The 22,197-nt window shown below is 36.1% G+C and overlaps 1 protein-coding gene and 1 long non-coding RNA gene across 2 annotated transcripts; one reads left to right on the forward strand and one right to left on the reverse strand.

Moving 5' to 3' along the window:
- The first annotated feature begins 3,137 nt into the window (after positions 1-3,137).
- Positions 3,138-16,362, forward strand: LOC131440591 (bombyxin B-7-like). Its single transcript, XM_058612001.1, has 3 exons — positions 3,138-3,391; positions 15,703-16,047; positions 16,115-16,362. Exons 1-3 carry the CDS (start codon positions 3,383-3,385, stop codon positions 16,262-16,264), a joined length of 504 nt encoding a protein of 167 aa, XP_058467984.1. The 5' UTR covers positions 3,138-3,382; the 3' UTR covers positions 16,265-16,362.
- LOC131440592 (uncharacterized) lies at positions 8,215-13,424 on the reverse strand. Its single transcript, XR_009231411.1, has 3 exons — positions 13,258-13,424; positions 12,799-13,066; positions 8,215-8,914 (listed from the first exon to the last, which is right to left on the reverse strand). It is a non-coding gene; the product is annotated as an uncharacterized LOC131440592 (long non-coding RNA).
- Positions 16,363-22,197: the final 5,835 nt, after the last annotated feature.

The raw sequence follows: 22,197 nt of genomic DNA on the forward strand, positions 1-22,197 counted from the left end.
CGCGCCTTATGAATTATCTTCTTTGATACTCGTTTATACCAAACATTTCAGAAAAGTTTAATTTTGAACTATTTGAGATTATGTCACACAACTGAAAATTTTATCATAAATCACGATCAAAAACTTATCACTCTCTCCGAGGGTAAATTTTGAAAAGGCACCCCATAGTAAAGTAAGTCGTATTCACGACAAAACTTTTGTGTTGATTTTCACGCAATTAAAATTTGTTTTGAACGCAGCAAAAAGCACAAGCGTCTGTCCGCTTTAGTATTCGGCACAAAAATAACGTGCCTTTGTTACACTCACATGACATTTGTCGGAATGACGCTATCTGCTTTCTGTCAAAAGTTACAGTGGGGTGCCGGTAACCGAACACTGCCGGCAACCGAACACCTTCCCCTATCGTTCGCCGCTTATATCGTGCTTCATAGGGGCAGAGTTTGAGTATCAGCAGACCCTGTCAGCTTGGAGCGATCTCAATCTTCAGTTCAGCAACGCCATCGCACGGCGTCTCATTCAACATGTCATGTCAATTGTATGGGTGCGCAGCCCTGCTATTTTGGCGCGAACGAATTTGACATTTCTCTCCCCTACTTCTATGTATGAGATTCGATGCGGACTCACCTGAGGGCGACATGCTCGCAAAAAAGGATGTTGCCTATTATTTGTTCGGGAAATGAGACGCCGTGCGATGGCGTTGCTGAACTGAAGATTGAGATCGCTCCAAGCTGACAGGGTCTGATTTATATTAACCTTGTATATCTTACCAACACAATTTAATTCGTCAATTAAAATAATCCTACCTTTTCTAAAAGTTTGTGTTATAATTATAATATTAATACCACTCGAAGCATTCACCTGCCTTTAGAGTTGCACAAAAATATACAATAACATTGGTTATGAGATTTTGTGATCTAAACTAGCATCTAAACTTAATTTAGCTTGTAAATATCTACGAGATTTCTAAGATAGTTCCATTGAGGTTTCTACTCCCGGTGACAAAATACGACCCAAGGGAAATTGGTGGCCAATATATTTCGCGATGAAAACAAAACAATATATAAGAGTTAGGGGACAGGTGCGGCGTGATGGGAAAGTCGATGCCTTTCATGCAACCCACCTGGGTTCGATTCCCAACCCCGCACATAGGGTCAGAAAGTTTTTAAGGCACAAATCTCCAAATATCAAGGGTACCGTGCCATTTGAGCCAATTTGTTCTGATTCCTGATAATACTGACATTCCCTGATGAAAACAAACCACATTTGCAGTTCTGGTTGTAAATGAACTCTCATAAAGCCTAATAGTTAATGCTCTACGAAGATATTTAAAGTTGGAACCAGCAAGCAAAGTCTAGATCTCTTTCCCGTACACAGCAAAGAAAGAATTGCAACAATCGCGATGTGATTGTGAATTGATGTGCAAAAAATGTAGACGTACTGAACATAAATTGCAAATATAATATTTAATATTTTGTTATTACATCGAAAAAAGACAGTACATTACATCACCTAAACTGAATACTGTATATGATCTGTTATGAAATTATGCATCTTTTAGTGTAACATTACAATGTTTAGAACGATACCGAGATTTTTGTGATATTATATCGTAATCGCTGCACATCAGTAGTGAGTAATGATGTGCAGCAATTTCGATGTAATATTACAAATATGTTGGTGTCGTTCTGAAGGTTGTAATATTACACGAAAAGATGCATAATTTCCTATCCGAATTGTCTAAGTATTCAGTCAAGCTGATGTATTCTACTCAATACTTTGTGTCGATATAATAACTTCTGATTTATTTGCAATATTTATCGAAAATAGAAAATTATTGCATTTGATGTTCCGCACGTCTAATTTTTTTTCACATCGATTAATAATCATATTGAGATTGTTACAATTCTTTTTTTTTGCTGTGTGCGATAACGATAGCTCATTTTAAACTCCCGCAATTCCGGAACTCGGTTTCAAATAAAATTGAATTGTAGATACCAGAAGTCTCATTGCAATATCGATGAACTGAATCGAATAGAATATAACGATTAGTTCTCCCTGCCGGGAATAAATCTTGAGATCTAAATGGGAACGCATATCGTATAACCGCATGTAAGCAAGTCCACTAAACAGAAAGCATTATTTTTCAAAAACACTTGCGAGCATCCTTGATACCAGCGTTTATTTATTATTCTTTGGCAGTGGAAAGGTTATAACTGATACCCCTTTCTGTGGCAATTTTGGATGTAGTGATGAGAATACGGTCGATCAGCAAACCCAAAGCAGGAGGGCTCCTCACAATCAATAATTTCGAACAGATTATTTGAACTTAACCTCAATAGTACTAAAGTCGTAAAAATGTAAATGCCATGACTGAAATTTCACAATTGTGGTTGTTTCAAACTAATGTTTAAGTGATTCAAGTAAATGTTGGTTGATTAATAAAACATTAGTTTAATCAAACCAAAACTGTTGTTGTCCAATCATTTGAATTGCCAGAAATTTATTTTGTCAATTTGTCTCTGCGTGTAAATGTATTTGATTGAAAAATAAGCATATAAAATTATGCAATTACTCGTCCATACTAATCTAAGGAGTACAACACACTTTGATCAGATGTTATAAAACAACGCGTCACTATGAACAATGAATAAATCTTAGAATCTCAATAATAATAATAATAATTCATAATGTAAAACTGCATTTGAAATATATTCTTTACAGCTTTAAATTGCATTTGGTTTTCTGTATTGTTTAATACTAAGTTCAAGCTTTTTCTATTAATTTAAAAATTGACATCTGACCTGAGACCTAATCGGGAAATTAATAAAATTGCGTTGATATAAATCTTATCAAGGATGAGTAAAAATGTATGTTGGTAGCGTAACGGTCATTTTTTAATATAATCGAATAGCCTTATTTTGCGCTAGAGTGAACAAGTCACAACAGTCTTGTGAAAAACAGTTCGAAAACACAAATGAGCTTGTCTCGATACAAAGACGAAACGAGGGAACACACACTCGTGCAGTCACTTACAGGACATCGATTGACTATATTTTAATCAAATACTGACCTCCTCGGCGAGAAGTTAACATGCCGTTAGCGATATGTATAAAAATGTGCACTCGTAAGTGTAACGATTTATTATTAATTGTATTTCGAACCGGTAAAGATCTTTCACGTAGAAATGTGACTTACACTGAAGCGTATACAAATTTGAAAAATGTGCATTAGATAATTCACCCAAGTGGCTCATAATGAGTTCCTTAAAAAAATACAACACGAAATGAATGTTACTAAAAGTGTCTACTGAACGGTTCCGGTTTGTCATAATTGTAGTGAATGCTGTTGCCAAGCCGTGATAACACTGAAGTAAATTTCAGTCATGAAACTGGTACGTGATAGAGTGAAGTTTCCCTTTCGACAACAAGGAGGAATATTTATGTGTTCAAAATCTAACATAAATTCATAGCAAGATAATAAAAGTGTAGAGTTTGATTTATTCTGTAACATCCGGGATTGTGCACCGCATTAGTATGTTTTCAAAAAATATAATAGTCAATATCAAATCAACCAGAAAAAACTAAAAAAGAAACTTAAGTTTATAGCAACACAATTCCCATATTGTGTAATATGTCGCAGGGTCTGTATATGTCCAGTGTCCAAAGAAAGTTATGTCATATATACAAGAAAATAAAACTTCAATATGTATCGTTTCGAGGAACACATTATACAATACGCAACTTCTGCAGAATATAAAATTGTATATTGTAGAGAACCAATACGTTTTAATGTCGCAATCCCAAACAAAATTTCGCAGTGACCAAAGGAATATACTTGAATATATTGTTATAAACTATTCATTAAATTGTTAACTAAATTTTTGCTATATCCCAATTTTCCCATATATTTTTTAACAATAAAATGTACAGTTTGCATATCATTCAAAAATCATAAATACATTAAATTTAATAATGAGCTTAAATAAAAGTAAAAAACAGTAAAAAAAAGTTCCAAAGAAACTGCGTTGAACCCAAAAATGGGATGGTGAATCATTGTTTCTGCAGTACAATCAATGGTGGTGACTTTTCAGCCCTATTATATACATGATTTGATTAAAACTACCTTCTTAGAAAAAAACGTCCAACGGTGGTCTTTCGTTGGTCTAATACGTTGTATCCTGGGCCAATCAACGTCCAAATAATCGTTCAACGGGAGACCAACACGGAATCTTCGTTTACCGATTTTGTAACAGATCATTGAAACGAGCCATGTTTTTCGTTTAACAAATCTGGCAGATCAATATGAGGAGTTGGACCTCCTTTGGACTAGTTTTACTGGAGAATTTTTTATCCACATTTTTGAATAAACTCTACATTAGTGTAGAATACTTTTTCTTTATGTAGAATAACAACACATTTTCTTTCTATATGAAGATAACACCCAAATTCCACACTATTTTTGTAGGATTACAAACAACAACAAACCGTTCCTGCAAACTGCAAACTGTAAATTGATTATTTCGTGCAGTATGTTGCTCAACGCTCAACAACCAAAAAATATAATCGCTTGCTAAGTGGGTAGAGATAGGCAATCCGTTCGCGAGCGGCTCAAAAGAACTAGTATTTCTAGAAGAATGAGTGAATTTCAGTTCTTTATTAAAAATTGATAATTCTCAGTTCTTTTCACTATAAATTAAAGTAATCAAATTTTTTGAGAGTATACAAATCAACTGCATATTTCAGAATGATCGTAGGTCTTGGGAATATGGTGAAAGTTGCATACATCAGCGAACTTTAAAGTAACACACAAAAAAGATTGATTATTTATAGAAATACATGCATATAAGCACTCACATTTAACGAATTTCAACACAAATATAATTAAGAGGCTCACATATTTTTTTCGAAGGAACATACAAAGTTTCAGAAGAACGAAAGAACGGTTCAAAAGACAGACCCGTACCCAATATTCTCTTTTCGGGAGGGCTCTGATCTTTTATGTATCTATTTCTATATATTTTACAGAGTATGTTGGTTGCTGAGAGCACAGCGATTCCCGTAACGTAGTGATTCAGCCAAGATCAAATAGGACGAAACACTTTCAACTTTCGTACCTTTTCGATCCGATCGATGTGAACATTGTGATACAAGGCCCAAATTGTAACTCCATGTTCCGTACTAGAGCAATATAAACATTCTACAGAAAATACACATAATTAAAGTTTTGAGTGTTGAGGATTGAACAGAGCACTCCAGGTTTCTCTGAATAATGCACTTTCAGAAAGATTTACTATTCCTGCTGGTGTACCCCAAGGAAGTATCCTAGGTCCCATCCTATACAACATTTTTACATCAGACATCCCACCTCTTCCGGGTGGTGATGTTCTGTCCCAATTTGCTGATGATACTGCCATTCTTTACAAAGGTCGTGTCATTAATGATCTGAAGAATAAACTCAGGTCATCTTGTTTCCACATTCAAGATCTTCAAAACTTGTTCCATCAGACAAATGCCGAATACGTTTCGGTGATGAGGTCATCCAATGGTCCGATGAAGTTATCTATCTAGGACTCACATTTGACAGACATTCGATATTTGGGTCACATGTTGACAAAATCGTTCAAAAAGGCAGCATACTCATAAGGTCTCTGTATCCGCTGATTTGTAGAACATCTAAACTGTGCCTGAAGAATCAGATGGCTGTCTATAAACAAATCATCTACCCCGGAATTGAATAAAATACGCAGTCCCTGTTTGGCGGGGCTGTGCACGAACGCACAAACTTAGGTTTCAGCGCATTCAAAGTAAGATCTTAAAGATGATTCTAAATCTACCCCCTTGGACAAGGACTAGTGAAGTACATGAGATGGCCTCCCTGGATATACTCGAACAAAAATTCGAACAATAGGGTAACAGAGGTATTTTGGCCCACTTTAGGATTGATTTTATTTTGGCCCACTTTGTAAAAATATCCACCAAATGTTGTAATATCTTTGAAAAACTCTTCCGCAATAGGTAATTTAATGTGATAAGCTTCAAATTAATGCAACATGGGTTACTTAACATCGATAAAATCCGAGAAAACCGATAAAGTTTTTCAGGTGGGCCAAAACATATGAAGTGGCCAAAATACCTCTGTTACCCAACTGCACGAAATTTGAAGAGAGGTGCTCAATCTCTGTAATACAAATAATTCAAAATTTGTACATATTAGGTTAGGGATAGTTATAAGTAAGTAGATATTTTATTAATAATTAAAATAAATATTATGATTAAACATTAGTATGTAAAACAAGAGTAACTAAAACACCTATTATTAATAACGAATCGTATGAACGCCCCGGGTTGGCGGTTCAATGCATAGGACGCTGGTCTTACAAGCCAGCTGTCGTATGTTCGAGCCCCGACCTGGAAGGATTCGTAGTGTCAGTAGAATCGTAGCACTAGCCATGCAATGGTTCTGTCTGTACACTCTGAATCGGCTGCGAAGTCTGTTGAAACAGAAGATCAAATTCCACCACAGGAATGTAACACCAAGGCTTTGCTTTTTTATGAACAACAAAGATGAAAGGCCAAAGGTTAAAACACTTGTACTGTAAAATGTTGATGTAATACACAAAAATAAGATTAATAAACAGATATTTATGCAAAAAAAAATTATGCATGCAAAAATTGGATCAGTTTGAATTCTATCACCACTGCGAGCAGATATATTTTGTGCCGTTTGCAAAGCTAGTTTCGCTTCCGACAAGAGCGATTACAGCTGCCAGTCATTTGCATTGGTGAAAAAGTAACGTGGTATAAAAATTTTAAAACACTTTACCCTATATTTCCGGATCTGGAAGTCGGATCCGAATGAAAAGCAGGAATTACGTATGGGACCACAGGACATTTCATTTGAACCTAAGTTTGTGAAAATCGGTTCAATCATCTCCGAAAAATGTTGGGGCACTTATTTTCAGAATTTTTTTGCACATTTTACCCCAAATGAAAGCACTTACGGTCCCATACAAAATTCCTGAATTTTGTTTGGCTTTGACTTCCGGTTTCGGAGTTATGGGGTAAAATGTGCAAAAAAGGAATAAAAATATTTGGACTATTTTTTCTCAGAGATGGCGTGACCGATTTACACAAAATTGGATTCAAGTTTCTGAATTTCATCTTTATCCGACTTCCGGTTCCGGAATTATGAGGTGATTTGTGTAAAAATTCCAGTTTCAAATTACTTACTCGCATTTCTCAGAGATGTCGTCACCGATTTCAACCGATTTTTTTTTATTGAAATGAATGGCCTTATGGTCCAATACAAAACTTCTGAATTTCATTTGGATCTGACTTCCGGTTCCGGAATTATAGGGTAAAGTGTATAAAAACTTCAAAACCATCACTTAGAGGGGCGAAACAAAAAACGAAAAAAGAAGCTGACCCCAAAAGTACTCAATTCGATAATCATTATTAGTAGACGGTCAAACAAACTTATTTCAGCTATCCTAGTTCCCAGTTTCCGATTCCGGAGGCACAAGAAATAGTGGTTATATTTTCTCAAATGGATCTCACTCACGTTTCTCAGTGATGGTTTCACCAATTTTCACAAACTTAGGTTTTAATGGGCAGTCCTGTGGTCTTGTACGGAATTGATAAATTTCTTCCAGATCCGACACCTGGTTCCGGAATTATACGAAGTCGGACTCACATGAAATTAAACAGCTACCTATGAGAATATAGAAACTTTTATTTGAGCCTGTAGGAATCGATCAAATAATCTCTGAGAAAATTGAGTGAGCCTCGTTTTATACTTTTTGACCACTATTTCCGGTACTTCTGGAACCAGGAACCAGTATAGCCGAAGTCGGTTCGTTTAGTAAATTTCTAATATAGCCTACAAATTGAATCAGTTTTAAGCCAAATCTAGATGAATTTTACCCTTTTTCGCATCGTCGCTCTTAAATGACGGTGTGTAATTTTAAACACACTTTACCCTATGAAAGCACGATGAAATTCAATAGCAACCTATGGGACTACGAGATTTTTTATTTTATGAGTGACATTATTTCAATTTTCATGAGTCAATTCTTCAAGTGATTGCTTAAACTTTCTATATGAGAAAGGCAATAAGTGTACTTCTATAGAAAAGCATCGTTATTATGATCTTGTAATAACACTAACAAGTAGGTACTGAAACTTATTAATTTTACTTTTGATTGAACGGAGCGAATCGAAAAGACGGTGTTAACTGTTAGCTAGTCGGTTCTAAAGAGAACGAACGATTTTATTTTTCGATCTAGCAAACCTTCTATTTACACAGTTTACAATGTTGACGTTTTGTATATAAGGTGGAATCAATCTTCTACGCCCACCTTGATTTAACCTACTATGTACACAGTAAATACAGTTCAGTGAATAACTTAGTTCATTACAATACCTTTCCCTTTAAGCAATTCGAACAGTCTACTAAACTTCTAAGTAATTCTTGTTTCTTACAATATTATTACTTTTCAGAATGGAAACTTTCTTCCTATTAATTTAACTTCTCGACTGAATATCTCAATTCAAACAAAGCAATCATATTATTTAAAATACAAATAATTCCCATCAAACTTCTTTTTTCTTGCTCGTGTTGATCTTCGCAAGCGATTTCTCGTTGTACCATTTGGATTGATTTCATGATTCGATCCCGCAGGGTCTTTTTCTCGCAAAACATCTGGATGTGCCTCGCTTCTAGCCGGAGGCGGTACCACGGAGAATCCCCGGAATGGTTCGTCGTCTTCGGAGTCCTCGTATTGTCTCTTTTTGCCTTGATTAGGCCTAGATGTGTATCCCTCCATCTGAAGCGCCACATTGCGCCTGTGTTCTGTTTTGTCAGCGATTCTAATCTGCCCCCTGTGGGCCGAGATCAATGCTGAGCCGATCGCGATCTGGAAAACATTCATAGAAATTCTTTTAATATATTTGGCTTCTAACCATTTTTGTGTTTCATTAATATTATGATTTCTATAGAAAACCTTGTCTCCTGCAACAAGCTTAGAAAAAGGATCCATCATTTCCTTTTTAAATTTGATTGACTCATATTGTTCATTTACGTTTCTATATAAAATTTGCTTTTTATAGTTATTTTTGGGATTAGTTAAATCCAGCAATGTTTTTGGTTTATAGCTTAAAACTCTCTCTGAAGGAAAATCCCCTCCATCTGTCAAACAGCTGTTGCGGTAGTTGAAAAGAAAGTAATCTATCCTATCTTGAAGGTTCAAATGTTTCATTTCAGGATCAATGAAAAATTTCTTTAGAACATCTTTAACCACCCGAACTAAGCGCTCAGCCTGTCCATTACTTTGCGGGTGATATGGGGGGCTCTTCATTATTATTATTCCTTGCCTCTCAAGAAAAGTTATGAAACATTGAGAACTAAAAGGTGGACCGTAACAATTACGTCTGGAAGACCAAATCGTGCGAAAAAACTTTGAAACTGTTTTAATACTTTTTCAGCGTCTGTACCAAACTTCATCCAAATCACCTCAAGCCACTTCGAAAAACTGTCAACAATTAGTAAGAAAACGTGCCTTTCAAAATAAAAGAAGTCGGCATGTATCCTACTGAAAGGACGGGTTGTTTGCGCCCATTCATATGTTATGTTTTTTCCTGGAATAATTGCCATTTTGCAACAAACGTCACATTTATTTGCATAGGAATTAATATCAACATTCATTCCGAACCAGTAAAAATGGCGTCTGGCCAGCTGCTTCATTTTAATAACTCCAATATGATTAGCATGAAGTAGTTTTAAAATTTTGCGTTGCAGAGAAAACGGTATCACAACTCGATTCTGAAACAGAAGACTTCCATCCACTTCTTCCAAGTCTTGATGTTGAGAATATATATTTTTAAAACTTTTATCCAATCTTTTAGGCCAACCATGTTTCATAAAAGATAAAATTTGTTGTAGGAACGGATCCTGTTTAGTTTCTCGTGCAATTTCCTGAAAATCTAGAGGAAATTCATTGGAAAAGTTTAAACTATTTACATTTTGTCTTTCTAAATCTTTTGGCACTTCAAAGTTGAGCGGAAATCCTGAGCAAAAATCTGCATTGCCCATTTTATCCGATGGTCTATAAAGAATTTCAAAATCATATATAGATAACTCCATTATGTAGCGTTGTAGTCTCGTCACGTATATTGAATTTCGCCCAGTTTTTCCCAGGATTCCTAGAAGTGGTTTATAATCCGTATAAATTGTGAATTTTTATCCATATAGGTATTTATGGAATTTTTTTACGGTCGAAACGATTGCTAGCGCTTCTAAGTGTAGGATTGGATACGATTTTTGCGCTGCGTTTAGAGAAAAAGAAGTGAAATATATAGGTTTTTCTGTTCCATTTATGATGTGTGCAATAACTCCTCCTAAACCGTAGGATGAAGCATCGGCACACACGACGATCGGTTTCTTAGCATCATATAATACTAACATGTTTGCTTTCAATATTTGCTGTTTGCTAAAATTAAATGCTTTGTCACATTCAACATTCCACAGAAATTTAGTATTTTTGACCAACAATTTATACAATGGATTTAAAGTCGAAGACAAGTTAGGCAGAAATTTGCCGTAATAATTTATGAGGCCTAAATATGCTTTTAATTGTGTTACATTCTATGGTATTTTCGCTTGCTGAATTGTTGCCACCTTGTCTGGGTTTGGTTTAAGACCATTTTCAGATATAATGTGTCCTAAATAAGGTAATTCACTCACAAAAAATTTACATTTATCAAAGATTACCTTGATATTAGCTTTATGCAAGCGGTCCAATACTAAAAGTAATTTTTTATTGCAATCTTCGATATTTTTTCCAGCTATTAACACGTCGTCAAGATAGCAGTAGACAAAGTCCAGTCCATTTAGAATCGTGTCCATAATTTGCTGAAATATGGCAGCACTTGAAGATGCGCCTTGAGGAAGTCTATTGTAAGTGAAAAGACCTCGCATTGTGTTTATCACAACAAATTTTCTAGATTTATCCGATAAATTTAACTGTGTATACGCATTAGATAAATCTAAGGAACAGAAAATTTTGCAATCAGCCAAAGATGCGAACAAATCCTGGGCTGTCGGTAGGGGATAAGTGTTAGGAATCAATACTTTATTGATTGAGACTTTGCAGTCTATTACAAGCCTGATGGTGTCGTTTTTCTTCATAACAACCACAACCGGAGAAGCCCATAAGCTCGTTTTGATTGGTGAAATTATTCCATCTTTTTCTAACATTATCAAATAATTATTTACTTTTTCTTTCAGGCGGTAAGGAACATCATACGCTTTTTTGAAAATTGGTTTGTCTTCACGTAGCACTAAATCAGCCTCAAAGCCCGCAATTGGCGATGAAATGCTTTTGTCAAAAATGTTTTTATACTTTGATTTTATTTCATCCAAAATATGTCTCGTAGAATGCTGCTGGACTAGAGAATTAACTGTAAAAGCATTGAAAAGTTTCCATCTCCAACCTTCGAAAAATATATCAAGCCAATCGCGACCCATCAAAGGAATAAAATAATGATCACAGTTCAATACAATTAACTCTAAGTAAATCTTTTCGTCATTTAATAAAACCATCACGCGAAGTGATCCCAGAATTTGCAAAGATGAACCATTCACTACAACTAGTTTTCGGTTAGTAATGTTCAACAACAGATTTTTAAAATATTTCATGTAATCAATTTTACTAATCACAGACACCGCTGATCCACTATCAATCTCCATTTTTATCATCTTGCCCTCTATACTAGCATTGAGGAAACAAGGTTCACTAATCTTATTCACCGACTTAATCATAAGACAATTATAGTCACCTGACGATTCACTCTCGCTGTTATAGTCAACCCGAAGTCTTTTGAAATAGTCATGAACCTCGTCTGCCTTCCCGGAATTGTCCTCGATGAACTTAACCGAATGTTTTTGCTGATTTTTAAAACGATAGCAACTTTTTTGAATATGGCCTTTTTGTTTGCAAAAATTGCAAGCAAAATTGGCATATCTTCCTCGGCTAGAAGGCCTATGCCCTGACCGCGATCTTCCTCTACTTGAGTAATGATTAAATCTGCTCTCTCGGCCATTCCTACTTCTCGATCTACCTCGTCTCCAATTATCGTTATCTCTAGTTTCAAATCTATTACCTCGCCTTCCCAAACGATTTTTTATTGAGTTTATATTGTCATCCGCATTTAAAAGCTGCGCTCTCGATGTGGCAAGCTCACGGTTTTTTATTATTTTTTCTGCCGTACGCACACTCAACTCTTCTTCATCTAAAAGGCGCTGTTGTAATTTTTTATCATAAACGCCGAAAATCAATTGATCCTTAATTGCCATATCGCGGAATTCCCCAAAGTCGCACTGTTCAGCTAAAAGTTTTACTGCCAAAATAAAATTTTCGCCTGACTCTGTCGGACCCTGCTTCCGGCAGCGGAATTTGAATCTTAAAACAGTGTCAGACTCTACTTTGTCGAATCTTTCTTTGAGCTTCTTGGTAATGGTCTCGTAGCTCAACGTCTTTAAATCTGTGCCTGGGTAAAGCAACTTCAATTCTTCGAAAATTTGCATTCCGGAGAAGCTCATAAAAATATCTTTTTTTCGTTCATTAGCGATTTCATTACAAGAAAAGAAATATTCTAAACGCTCAACGTAATTTGAGAAAGACGTGCCTATGACATAAGGGTCGATACTGCCAATCAACGCCATGCCTGCACCAAACCAAAATCAGCAAAATGACACAACAAAAATAATAAAGTGAAATAAAATAAAATAAGCTTCACGTACCTTCAGTACCGGAATACGCCAAATAATCCGTAAACTTGCACAACGGCCAAGGGTTTCTAAATCACGTTCCTGCTCTATAAAACTGCTTTCGTCCGGATGACAATAACCGCCGCAATAGGCATGGAACACTTGCCAGACCAACACGCTTGCCAATAGATTCAAGATTCAAGCGACTCGCTTGCGGTTTCCGGATGGCTTCAATTTGCCACGAAATTTCCTCACGCCACAATTTGGCCGATGATTTTTTTTTAACGTCACTCACGACCGGCTAAAACACCATAAAAAAAAGATTAGTGGAACAATCAGAACACAATAGCTCTTCAAAATAAATTTCAATAAATTCAATAGCTCAATATTTTATTTCAATAGCCCAATATCTCATTTCAATAGCTCAATATTTCATTTCAATAGTTCCAATATACAATTGCATTGATAAGCAACAATAGCTTTTGTACTCACCGCTGGATTTTTGTCCAAATTGCGAAACCACGCGGTACCAAAAAATGGTCACCTTGCCGGATCCAAGCAGATCGAGAAAATCCTCCGGAACCTGCACCAGATGATGTCGCTGATAATATTGCCTGTACGCTCCAGCGCAGCAAAAAAATACCTTTCTTAACACTCGCGGACAGCTACCACACGCGAAAAAAAACCCAATTAATCCTCGTCGCCACTGAAACTTATTAATTTTACTTTTGATTGAACGGAGCGAATCGAAAAGACGGTGTTAACTGTTAGCTAGTCGGTTCTAAAGAGAACGAACGATTTTATTTTTCGATCTAGCAAACCTTCTATTTACACAGTTTACAATGTTGACGTTTTGTATATAAGGTGGAATCAATCTTCTACGCCCACCTTGATTTAACCTACTATGTACACAGTAAATACAGTTCAGTGAATAACTTAGTTCATTACAGGTACAAATTAAATAAAAGATTTACAAATTTAAATATTTCTCACCTGAAAAATATAGACTCAAATGTGGCAACCCTGCACACTATACGAAATTGAACAAAGCACGCGGCGAACGGAGCAAAACCGCACGAACCGACGCGTACCAGCATCGTTATTTTGAATGACGATTTGAATGTTTTGACAGTCATCGACCTATAACTTCGGAACCGGAGGTCGGATCTGGATGAAATTGAATTTTTTCACGTTTTGCCGAATGCTTGACGAACTGTCTCTGTGTGTGTGCGTGTGTATGTGCGTGTGTGTGTGTGCGTGTGTGTGCGTGTGTGTGTATGTGTGTATGTATGTAATAAAAATATGCACAAATGTCTCTGTGTGTGTGTGTGGAAAAAATATGCACTCACTTTTTTCAGATATGGCTTCACCGATTTTCACAAACTTAGATTCAAATAAAAGGACTAACAGTCCCATAGCCTGCTATAGGATTTTATTTGGATCCGACTTCCGGTTCCGGAGTTACATGATAATATGTGAAATGTGCACTCATTTTTCTCAGTGTGTACTCATTTTTCTCTGAAACGGCTCAACCGATTTTTATAAATTAAGATTCAAATGAAAGGTCTTATAGTTTCCTAAAAATTTCTAGAACATTTCATACGGATCCGACTTCCGGTTCCGGAACTAAAGCGTGATAAGTGGAAAATTACAAATTTTATGAGTAGTTTTTCACAAACGATGGTCAAAAACAGGTATAAATCCTATAAAAATGTCTGATAAATTATGCTAGTTTGCACCCGTTTTTTGTGGGCATAAAACTTAATTTGGTACTACTGGTCCCCCCTTTTCATGTTCCGGAAGCACCTAAAGTGGTGAAGGATAACTCCACAAATAAACTCACTTCGTTTTCCCTGCGATGCTTGAACTGATTTTCACAAATCATGATTTGAATTAAAGCTAAAAATCTTTAAAAATGCTGTGTAATTTCATCCGGGTCCGACTTCCGGTTTCGCAGTTACAGGGCGATGAGTGTCAAAGTTTTCAAATCGCCATATAGATTGACAATATGTACAATACAGAAAGAAGAAGAAAACACAAAACAAACGATGCGTGCTTTGTTCTATTTCGTACACGCTATTAAGAAATCGAAACGGTGACGAATGTCTGCTAATGGTGTGTGATATTTGTAAAAGACGGTGCTGCTGTTGATACAAATTTTAGCTATTCTATAATTGCGATTGAAAGAATAAACGAATGTCATTGAATTCAAATTTATTTGAAAAAATATGCAATTTTCGCAGCCAATAGTGCAGTAATACCGTGGCGGTGGTGTAATGATGTCAATAATAAAAATTAAAGTAATAATCCTTCTACATGTTTTATGCTGCTGATTCATGCTGTTTAGCTTGACTTACATATGCAGAAGTAACAGAAACGTAAATTCGCTTCGTTTGTTAGATTTTGTACAATTGGTTTAATCGAAATAAAGCATGAGATAGTAAGTCTAGGTTTAAAACTGTTCACATTTGTAGGTCATATTTGTTGCTGGCAAACAAACCAACTTCGGCTATTTCGGTCATCTGAATCCGGTTTTGGAAAAATTGGAAATGGTGATTAAAAACTGCAAAAGGGTCTCACTCACTTTTCTTCAAAATGGCCAAATCGATTTCACAAATTCTTGACCATTTTTCCGATAGCTTATAGAAAAAATTATGTTGTTGGGTTAAGTACAGCAAAAGATATTCGCGATAAAGTTCTACCTGCTCTTATACAGGGTAAATTTTGAAAAGGCGCCCTATAGTAAAGTAAGTCGTATTCACAACAAAAACAAATTCAATTATTTGGTTCTTTTTAGAAACAAAATCGATCCCAAGAACAATGTGATTTAATATTTATTTTTAATATATTCTATTTAATGCGTAAACTCATATATAGTATAGTAAGAAGACAAGCTTCAGAAAATAATTTTTGTTGTTTCAATGTTTTCCATTTCAGGAGTTGATCATTACTATTCTCGCAACTATACCTTCATGTTATAATGTAAGCGGCAGAGCTGTTCGTAGATCATGCGGAAAGTATCTAGCGGATCGAATTTCTGATATTTGCAAGGTACGAGGCGGTTATTCACAATTAAGTTCATCACTCAATCAGCAGTCTAGCAATCATCGTGCAAAGCGAGGAATCGTGGAAGAATGTTGCAAACGAAGTTGTACGGATGATACATTGATCCAGTACTGCATGGAACACAGCAGTATGGAAAACTCCGAGGAACCGGCGGTAATCAACAACCATAATAAGGTCACAAGCCCACAACCATACGGCGAAAATCATTTTCAAGTGGTAAAACATTCAATTGACGATTTATTCCATAAACAATTAAAATTATTTAAATAAATTATGTTCGCAGCAATTCACAACAAAATTACCAGTCAACATCATTCCCATCGAAGTTGGTACTGTACGTCCTGAGTTTATAAATATAAATGCAAAGTACATGAACAACAAACGAAAGCAATACTTTTATTACTGGCCATGGAATGATGTTAATGTGATATAAAAATCCTTTTGATGAACTTAGTAAACTGACAACTATCAAATTGGCTGTGATTGAATTTAAGTGAAATAAAAAACTCTAGTCATTCAAGCTATAAAAAATTGGGGTTTGTTTGTATTCTGTTTTTTTTAGATCGTTTATTTAATATGGCACATAGCTTCAGCTCAGAGGTGCCAAAGTCTGTATTGTATTTTTTCTTACAATATAATTACAATTATTATTTAACATATATACATACCCATACAAGGTTGGTGGGAGAGTTAAAGAGTGGGAAATACAATTATGTTCAAGCTATAGAAAATTTAAGGTAAGTGTTAAAAAAGGGAGCCGGATTAGTGGCGCTTACTCCAGGTTAGTATGGAAAAAACAAATAGTTACATACACACTCAAACAATATACAGGGTCCGCCATCTAACTTTTTTTTAACTAGCGGTTATTTCGACATTGGTAACCTTAATGTCACTTCTGATTTGAAAGAAACTTAGTTTTATCCTTCCGCTGAACGAAAATAACTGTGCATACGCTCGAGGAACACGTGAAAATACTGCAGTTTTACTTTGAAAATCATGGTAATGTTGCGGAATGTGTGCGAAAAACTCATCTTCTCGAATGAGGCACATTTTCATCTCGGCGGGTATGTTAAGGTGAAATGTAGCGGAATGCGAAAATCGCGTTTTTGATCAATTATTCAAAAACTAGACCGATTTTCGAAAAACCAAAAACACTTAAGTTTTCGAAATCAAATTTATCATAACTAAGTATTCTTAGAATTTTGAAATTTTGCTTTGCCGTGCCGTAATTGGTTTTTGAAATGTATAAACGGTTACTGTTCCTTTCCACGGGGATGATTTTAGAACTGAAAAGTAGTGTTTATAGCAGAATTTCACAAAGAATCTGAAAATGTAACTCAAAATTATAAGATATTTACCCTCATTCTTGTTTACGACCGTATGCGATACGTTCGAAAGTATATCAAATTCGTATTCCCGTTTACGTTCGAATCAATCACACTTTTAAACATCGTACATGCATAAAAACAACGCCCATCCAACTTTAAATTATCAGTTCTGGTACAGATTTGAGTTGTAAATAAAAATCTTTGCTATCATTTGTTATTTGACTTGTTTTTTTCGCTGATTTTGTATCATCATGCTCGCTTACGGCCGTATTGACTATTCGACGAACAGATGCTTTTGAACGAATGCGAACAAGCCATTCTTGTTTTCACTCGAACGTGTACGTACGCGATTCCTGTGCAAAAGAAGCATGGTAGTTTTTTAAGGAAGATTCCAAGCATCAAGGAAGTGACGAATGCTACATAAGAAATAAATATCGTACTCAGGACCAATTTCATTCATGTCGGTAAATGAAATTTTCAAATTAAACTTCATGCAAAGTGAAAAAAACATTTAAAATAGCAGTCCGATCAGTAGTATCTGCAAAACATATGTTGCATTTTTCTTGCAATTTTGTCATGTTTTCGATAGCCTACTTATTTATTACATTGGTAAAATCATGCATTTAATATAAACTAAAGCATGTTTACCCATGGCGTATTTTCCATAAAGTACTTAATAGATTTAAAATTGATGCGTAAAATCTTTGAACCTTGCATATTTTCAAAGGCACGCCAAAAAACAGCATTTTACTATACTGCTATGCTTTCTAAATGTTTTATGCAAAACACAAATTTATGATTTGATTACAAATCACCTTTAGATTCGAAAATAATTTTGTTAGAAATCGGTTAAACTTTTTTCAATGTGTTCGAACGGTTGATTCGCAACATTAAACTGACGAATCGAAACCACGGCATTTCGTCTATTCGTCCGTAAACGAGAATGCGACTTTTCGTTCGTACGAATGATGTTCGAATACACGTATCGTTTGAAGCTAAAATGGCATACATTTTAGCGTTGCGCATATGGTTAATCACAAGAATTGGACTGATTTCATCAATGCTTAGCATTTTTTTGAAGAAGTTTACTGATATTTGAATATTTTGTGGCAAACGAGTCGCGTTCGAATTCATTCGAGTGAAAACAAGAATGGCTTATTCGTATTCGTTCGAAAGTACCCGTTCGTCGTATAGCGGATACGGACGTAAACAAGAATGAGGGTGATTAGCTAAAATAACCGAAATTTGAAAAAGTTTACATAAACTTTTCCGCATTTTTTTAATTGCTTGCGCGCTGCTGTTTCGTATTGAGGTGGTGTGAGAAATGCACGGCGGGCATGGTGGCATTATATCGTGAGCAAAAATTACATATAAAATAATGACGCGAATTTATGCAGCATTGGGTTTTGTGTTGAAATAAAAACGAGTTGAATACAATAAAATTGGTATTGTAAGAAATCGTTTATTTTTTAAGTAACTGTTATTTATAATGCTAATAATGTCCAATTCTGTTGAGTTCAATGCATTGATGTTGCTGAAGCAATAATGCTTGGTTGTGTAATAACGTATAACAGGTATTGTTTTAGATTGCAGCAATTTTTATAGCAAAACTATAACTTCATCATTGACAAGCTACTGAATGAAATGAATATAAACCAAGTATTATCGTTCATTAACCTGTGATACAAACAATGTGATAAAAATTGAGAGTCAGTTTCGAGCCAGTCAGCATGGAAAACTTATTGGAGTTTATTAGTTTTTCAATTATTATGATTACAATGTATCAACGCTTGATTTTCCTTCCAAAATCGATTGAATAATAATGAACTACGAAATAACTTTATATTTGATTTTGAGCCCAACTACGGGCAAAGATATCGGAAATACTTGAATGTTCTCTTGTCTTCAATCGTTCTTTTGAAGAAGAATCCGTGCTTGCTACTAAGCTCAGGCACATACATAGTTAGCAAGTTATTCAATACATATACATATAACCTCATGTTAGTCATTCATAATTACTCATGATTTATAGCTCTAGTGTAAGAGTAATCACTAACAATAACGATTGATTTAGCATATATTCAAAGTGTGAAGGATTCAAAAATCCATTACGTTCAGTCTTTTTTACAAGCCAATATAACGAGAGGTAAACCCACTGCGCTCAATCATTGAAAAAAGTTCTTGTTTCTATGTGTCTATGTTCGTTCAACTGAAGCGGATAAAATTTTGCGCGCATTTTATGACGCTACATTTCACCTTAACAAGCAAAATTGTCGCATCTGAGGGACGGAAAACCCGCATGTTATCATAAAGAAGCCGATGCATCCTCAGAGAGTGACGATTTGGTGCGGATTTTGGTCTGGCGGCATCATTGGGCCATTTTTCTTCGAAAATGAGGCAGGAGCCGCAACCGCGATTGGTTCTTCCCGTTACTTAAAGAGGAAGACTTGGACACCATTTGGTTCCAACAAGACGACGCTCCGTGCCACACAGTCAACGCTATGATCGATCTTCTCCACACAGTCTTCGAAGATCGAATTATCAGTAGAAATTCGGATGTCGTTTGGCCGCCTCGGAGCTGTGATTTGACGCCGTTAGACTATTATCTTTGGGGGGCTGTCAAAGATAAGTGTTATGTGGACAAGCCAGAGACAATTCAAGCCTTGAAGGACAACATTCGTGCAGCCATAGCTGAAATAAAGCTGCATACAATCGAAAATGTACTAAAAAAACTGGACCGACCGTATGGCGTACTGCAAGGCCAGCCGAGGCAGCCATTTGAATGAAATTATATTCCACAATTAATCGGAAGGATTGTACTTTAATATGAAAAAATAAATTTTGAAATCGGATGAACCGTTTGTGTTTTATTGCATGTTTTAAAAAAAAAGTTACATGGCGGACCTTGTACAATAACGCCAAACAGATAATAATAATGTAATAACTTCAAAGTCTTAGTGTAATCTCCATTTCATTTTGGCTCAAAATTTCCGATGTGTGGTTACCAAAAACCAATCAGTACGTCACAAGATGGCATTTTGGGGAAAGGTGAACTGTAAAGGATGTTAATGAAGAGAAGCAGTAACTAGATTGATAAACCAATAGTTTTCAGAAAGATTTAAATCTAGTACATATAAGTGCAATCGCGACTTGCTAGTACATCTCGCACCGGCACATTGAGTAGCCTATCTCGGGCCCAAAGGGAGTCTCTTAACTGTAATCTTGCGAAACGATTCAGGGCACATGACCACGATGTCGTGGTAACCATTGCCACAAGCGCAGATACCATTCTCAGCGAGGCCAATTCGCCAGAGATGCGTACCCATCTCGGAGTGATTAGACAGAGATCGGGACATCACACGAATGAAATCGTGACCCACTTACATCCCCTCAAACCAAAGTTTCGTCGATACCTTTGGTAAAATAGAGTATAGCCAACGTCCTATGTCTCCATTGAAGCTTGCCAACTTTCGAGTGTCTTCTGACGAGAAATGCTGAAAAAATCGTTGTAGCAGATTGGTTTTTCGTAAATATCACCCTCTAATGCGCCCACTTTAGCCAATGAGTCTTCATTGTCCGGAATAGAGCAATGCAAAGGGACCCTGACTAACGATATTAAATAAGACGGCTCAGATAAAGCTCTCAAATGTTCCCGTATTTTCCCCCGGAAATATGGGAGATACTTTCCTGGTTTCATCGCCCGGAGAGCTTCTATTGAGATTAGACTGTCCGTGATGATGAAGTAATAGTCTTTGGGTAAGGTTTCAATGATTTCGATGGTGTACTGAATAGCAGCTAATTCTGCGACGTAAATTGAAGCCGGATCACTGAGTTTTAGTGAAACGGTGATGTTCTGATTGAAGATTCCAAAGCCAGTGGATCCATTGAGAAATGATCTGTTAGTGTGAAATATATTTTCACAGTTTATTGCTCTAAATTTATTGTGAAAAATATTGGGGATCTAATCTCTTCTTTCATGGATGTGTCGAAAAACACAGTAGAATTAGAAGTATCCAAGATATGAGCACGGTTGGGAATATATGAAGAAGGATTCATATTTTGAACCATCGACTGCATGCAACCTAAGGCAATACGCAAACAACGATACTGAATTCCAGTTTAATGAAATGGGTGTTCGCGGCGGATCGGAAGCAGAAGCATCTATATTCCATTACAGACAGTACCGTTGTTTTGTACAAACTTATTAAGTCTCCTGGGTGAGCTCCCCACCAAGTTTCAGTTATTGTACGAATAACTTTCAGTTATTGTACGAATAACGCGTTTTAGTTACAGATATCTACTGTGACATCCCCAGGTTCCCTTAGAGTCGAACCAGACCCCGAGATATTTAAATGTGAAGACCTGAGCTATGGTTTCACCCCCTAGTTGAAGCTGTAATTGTGCTGGTTCTCGCTTCTTTGAAAATACAACCAGCTCTGTTTTCTCCGTAGAAAACTCGATACCCATGTGGACAAGTTGTCGAGGGTATCTTACAATGGTCCTTGGAGATCTACAGCTTTGGGTCCTATAACAGACACAACGCTGTCGTCGGCAAGTTGTCTTAGCGAGTAAGATATATTGATTACATTCATCAATGTTGTTCACGTAAAAATTGACTTAAGCATGAGCCCTGAGGAAGACCCATGTAACTGAATCGTCTTGTCGACAAATCACCATGCGCGAAATACATGTGTTTCTCGGACAATAGATTATACAAAAAGTTATTCAAAACTGGTGAAGACCATGCTGATGCAACTTCTCAGGCAGGATATTTATAGAAACTGCGTCGAAAAGTTTTATATACCTTCTATTATTCTCGGGTCAGAGTGTAATGCAATGATCTCGTAAGCCCAGATGTCGCATGTTCGTATCCCGAAGTGGAAGATAGTCTCAATGTAGTCAGATAGTCAGATGACTTTAGGTAGTGCAAAATTTGACCTTCCATACAAGAACTTGAAGGTTTGCTTAAGGAGCAAATGCATCTTGAAATTAAACGTGAACATTTACTTCAATGCAATAAGACAAATAATGTTGTTTA

Source organism: Malaya genurostris, chromosome 1, assembly GCF_030247185.1.
Source record: "Malaya genurostris strain Urasoe2022 chromosome 1, Malgen_1.1, whole genome shotgun sequence".
Classification (NCBI taxonomy): domain Eukaryota; kingdom Metazoa; phylum Arthropoda; class Insecta; order Diptera; family Culicidae; genus Malaya; species Malaya genurostris.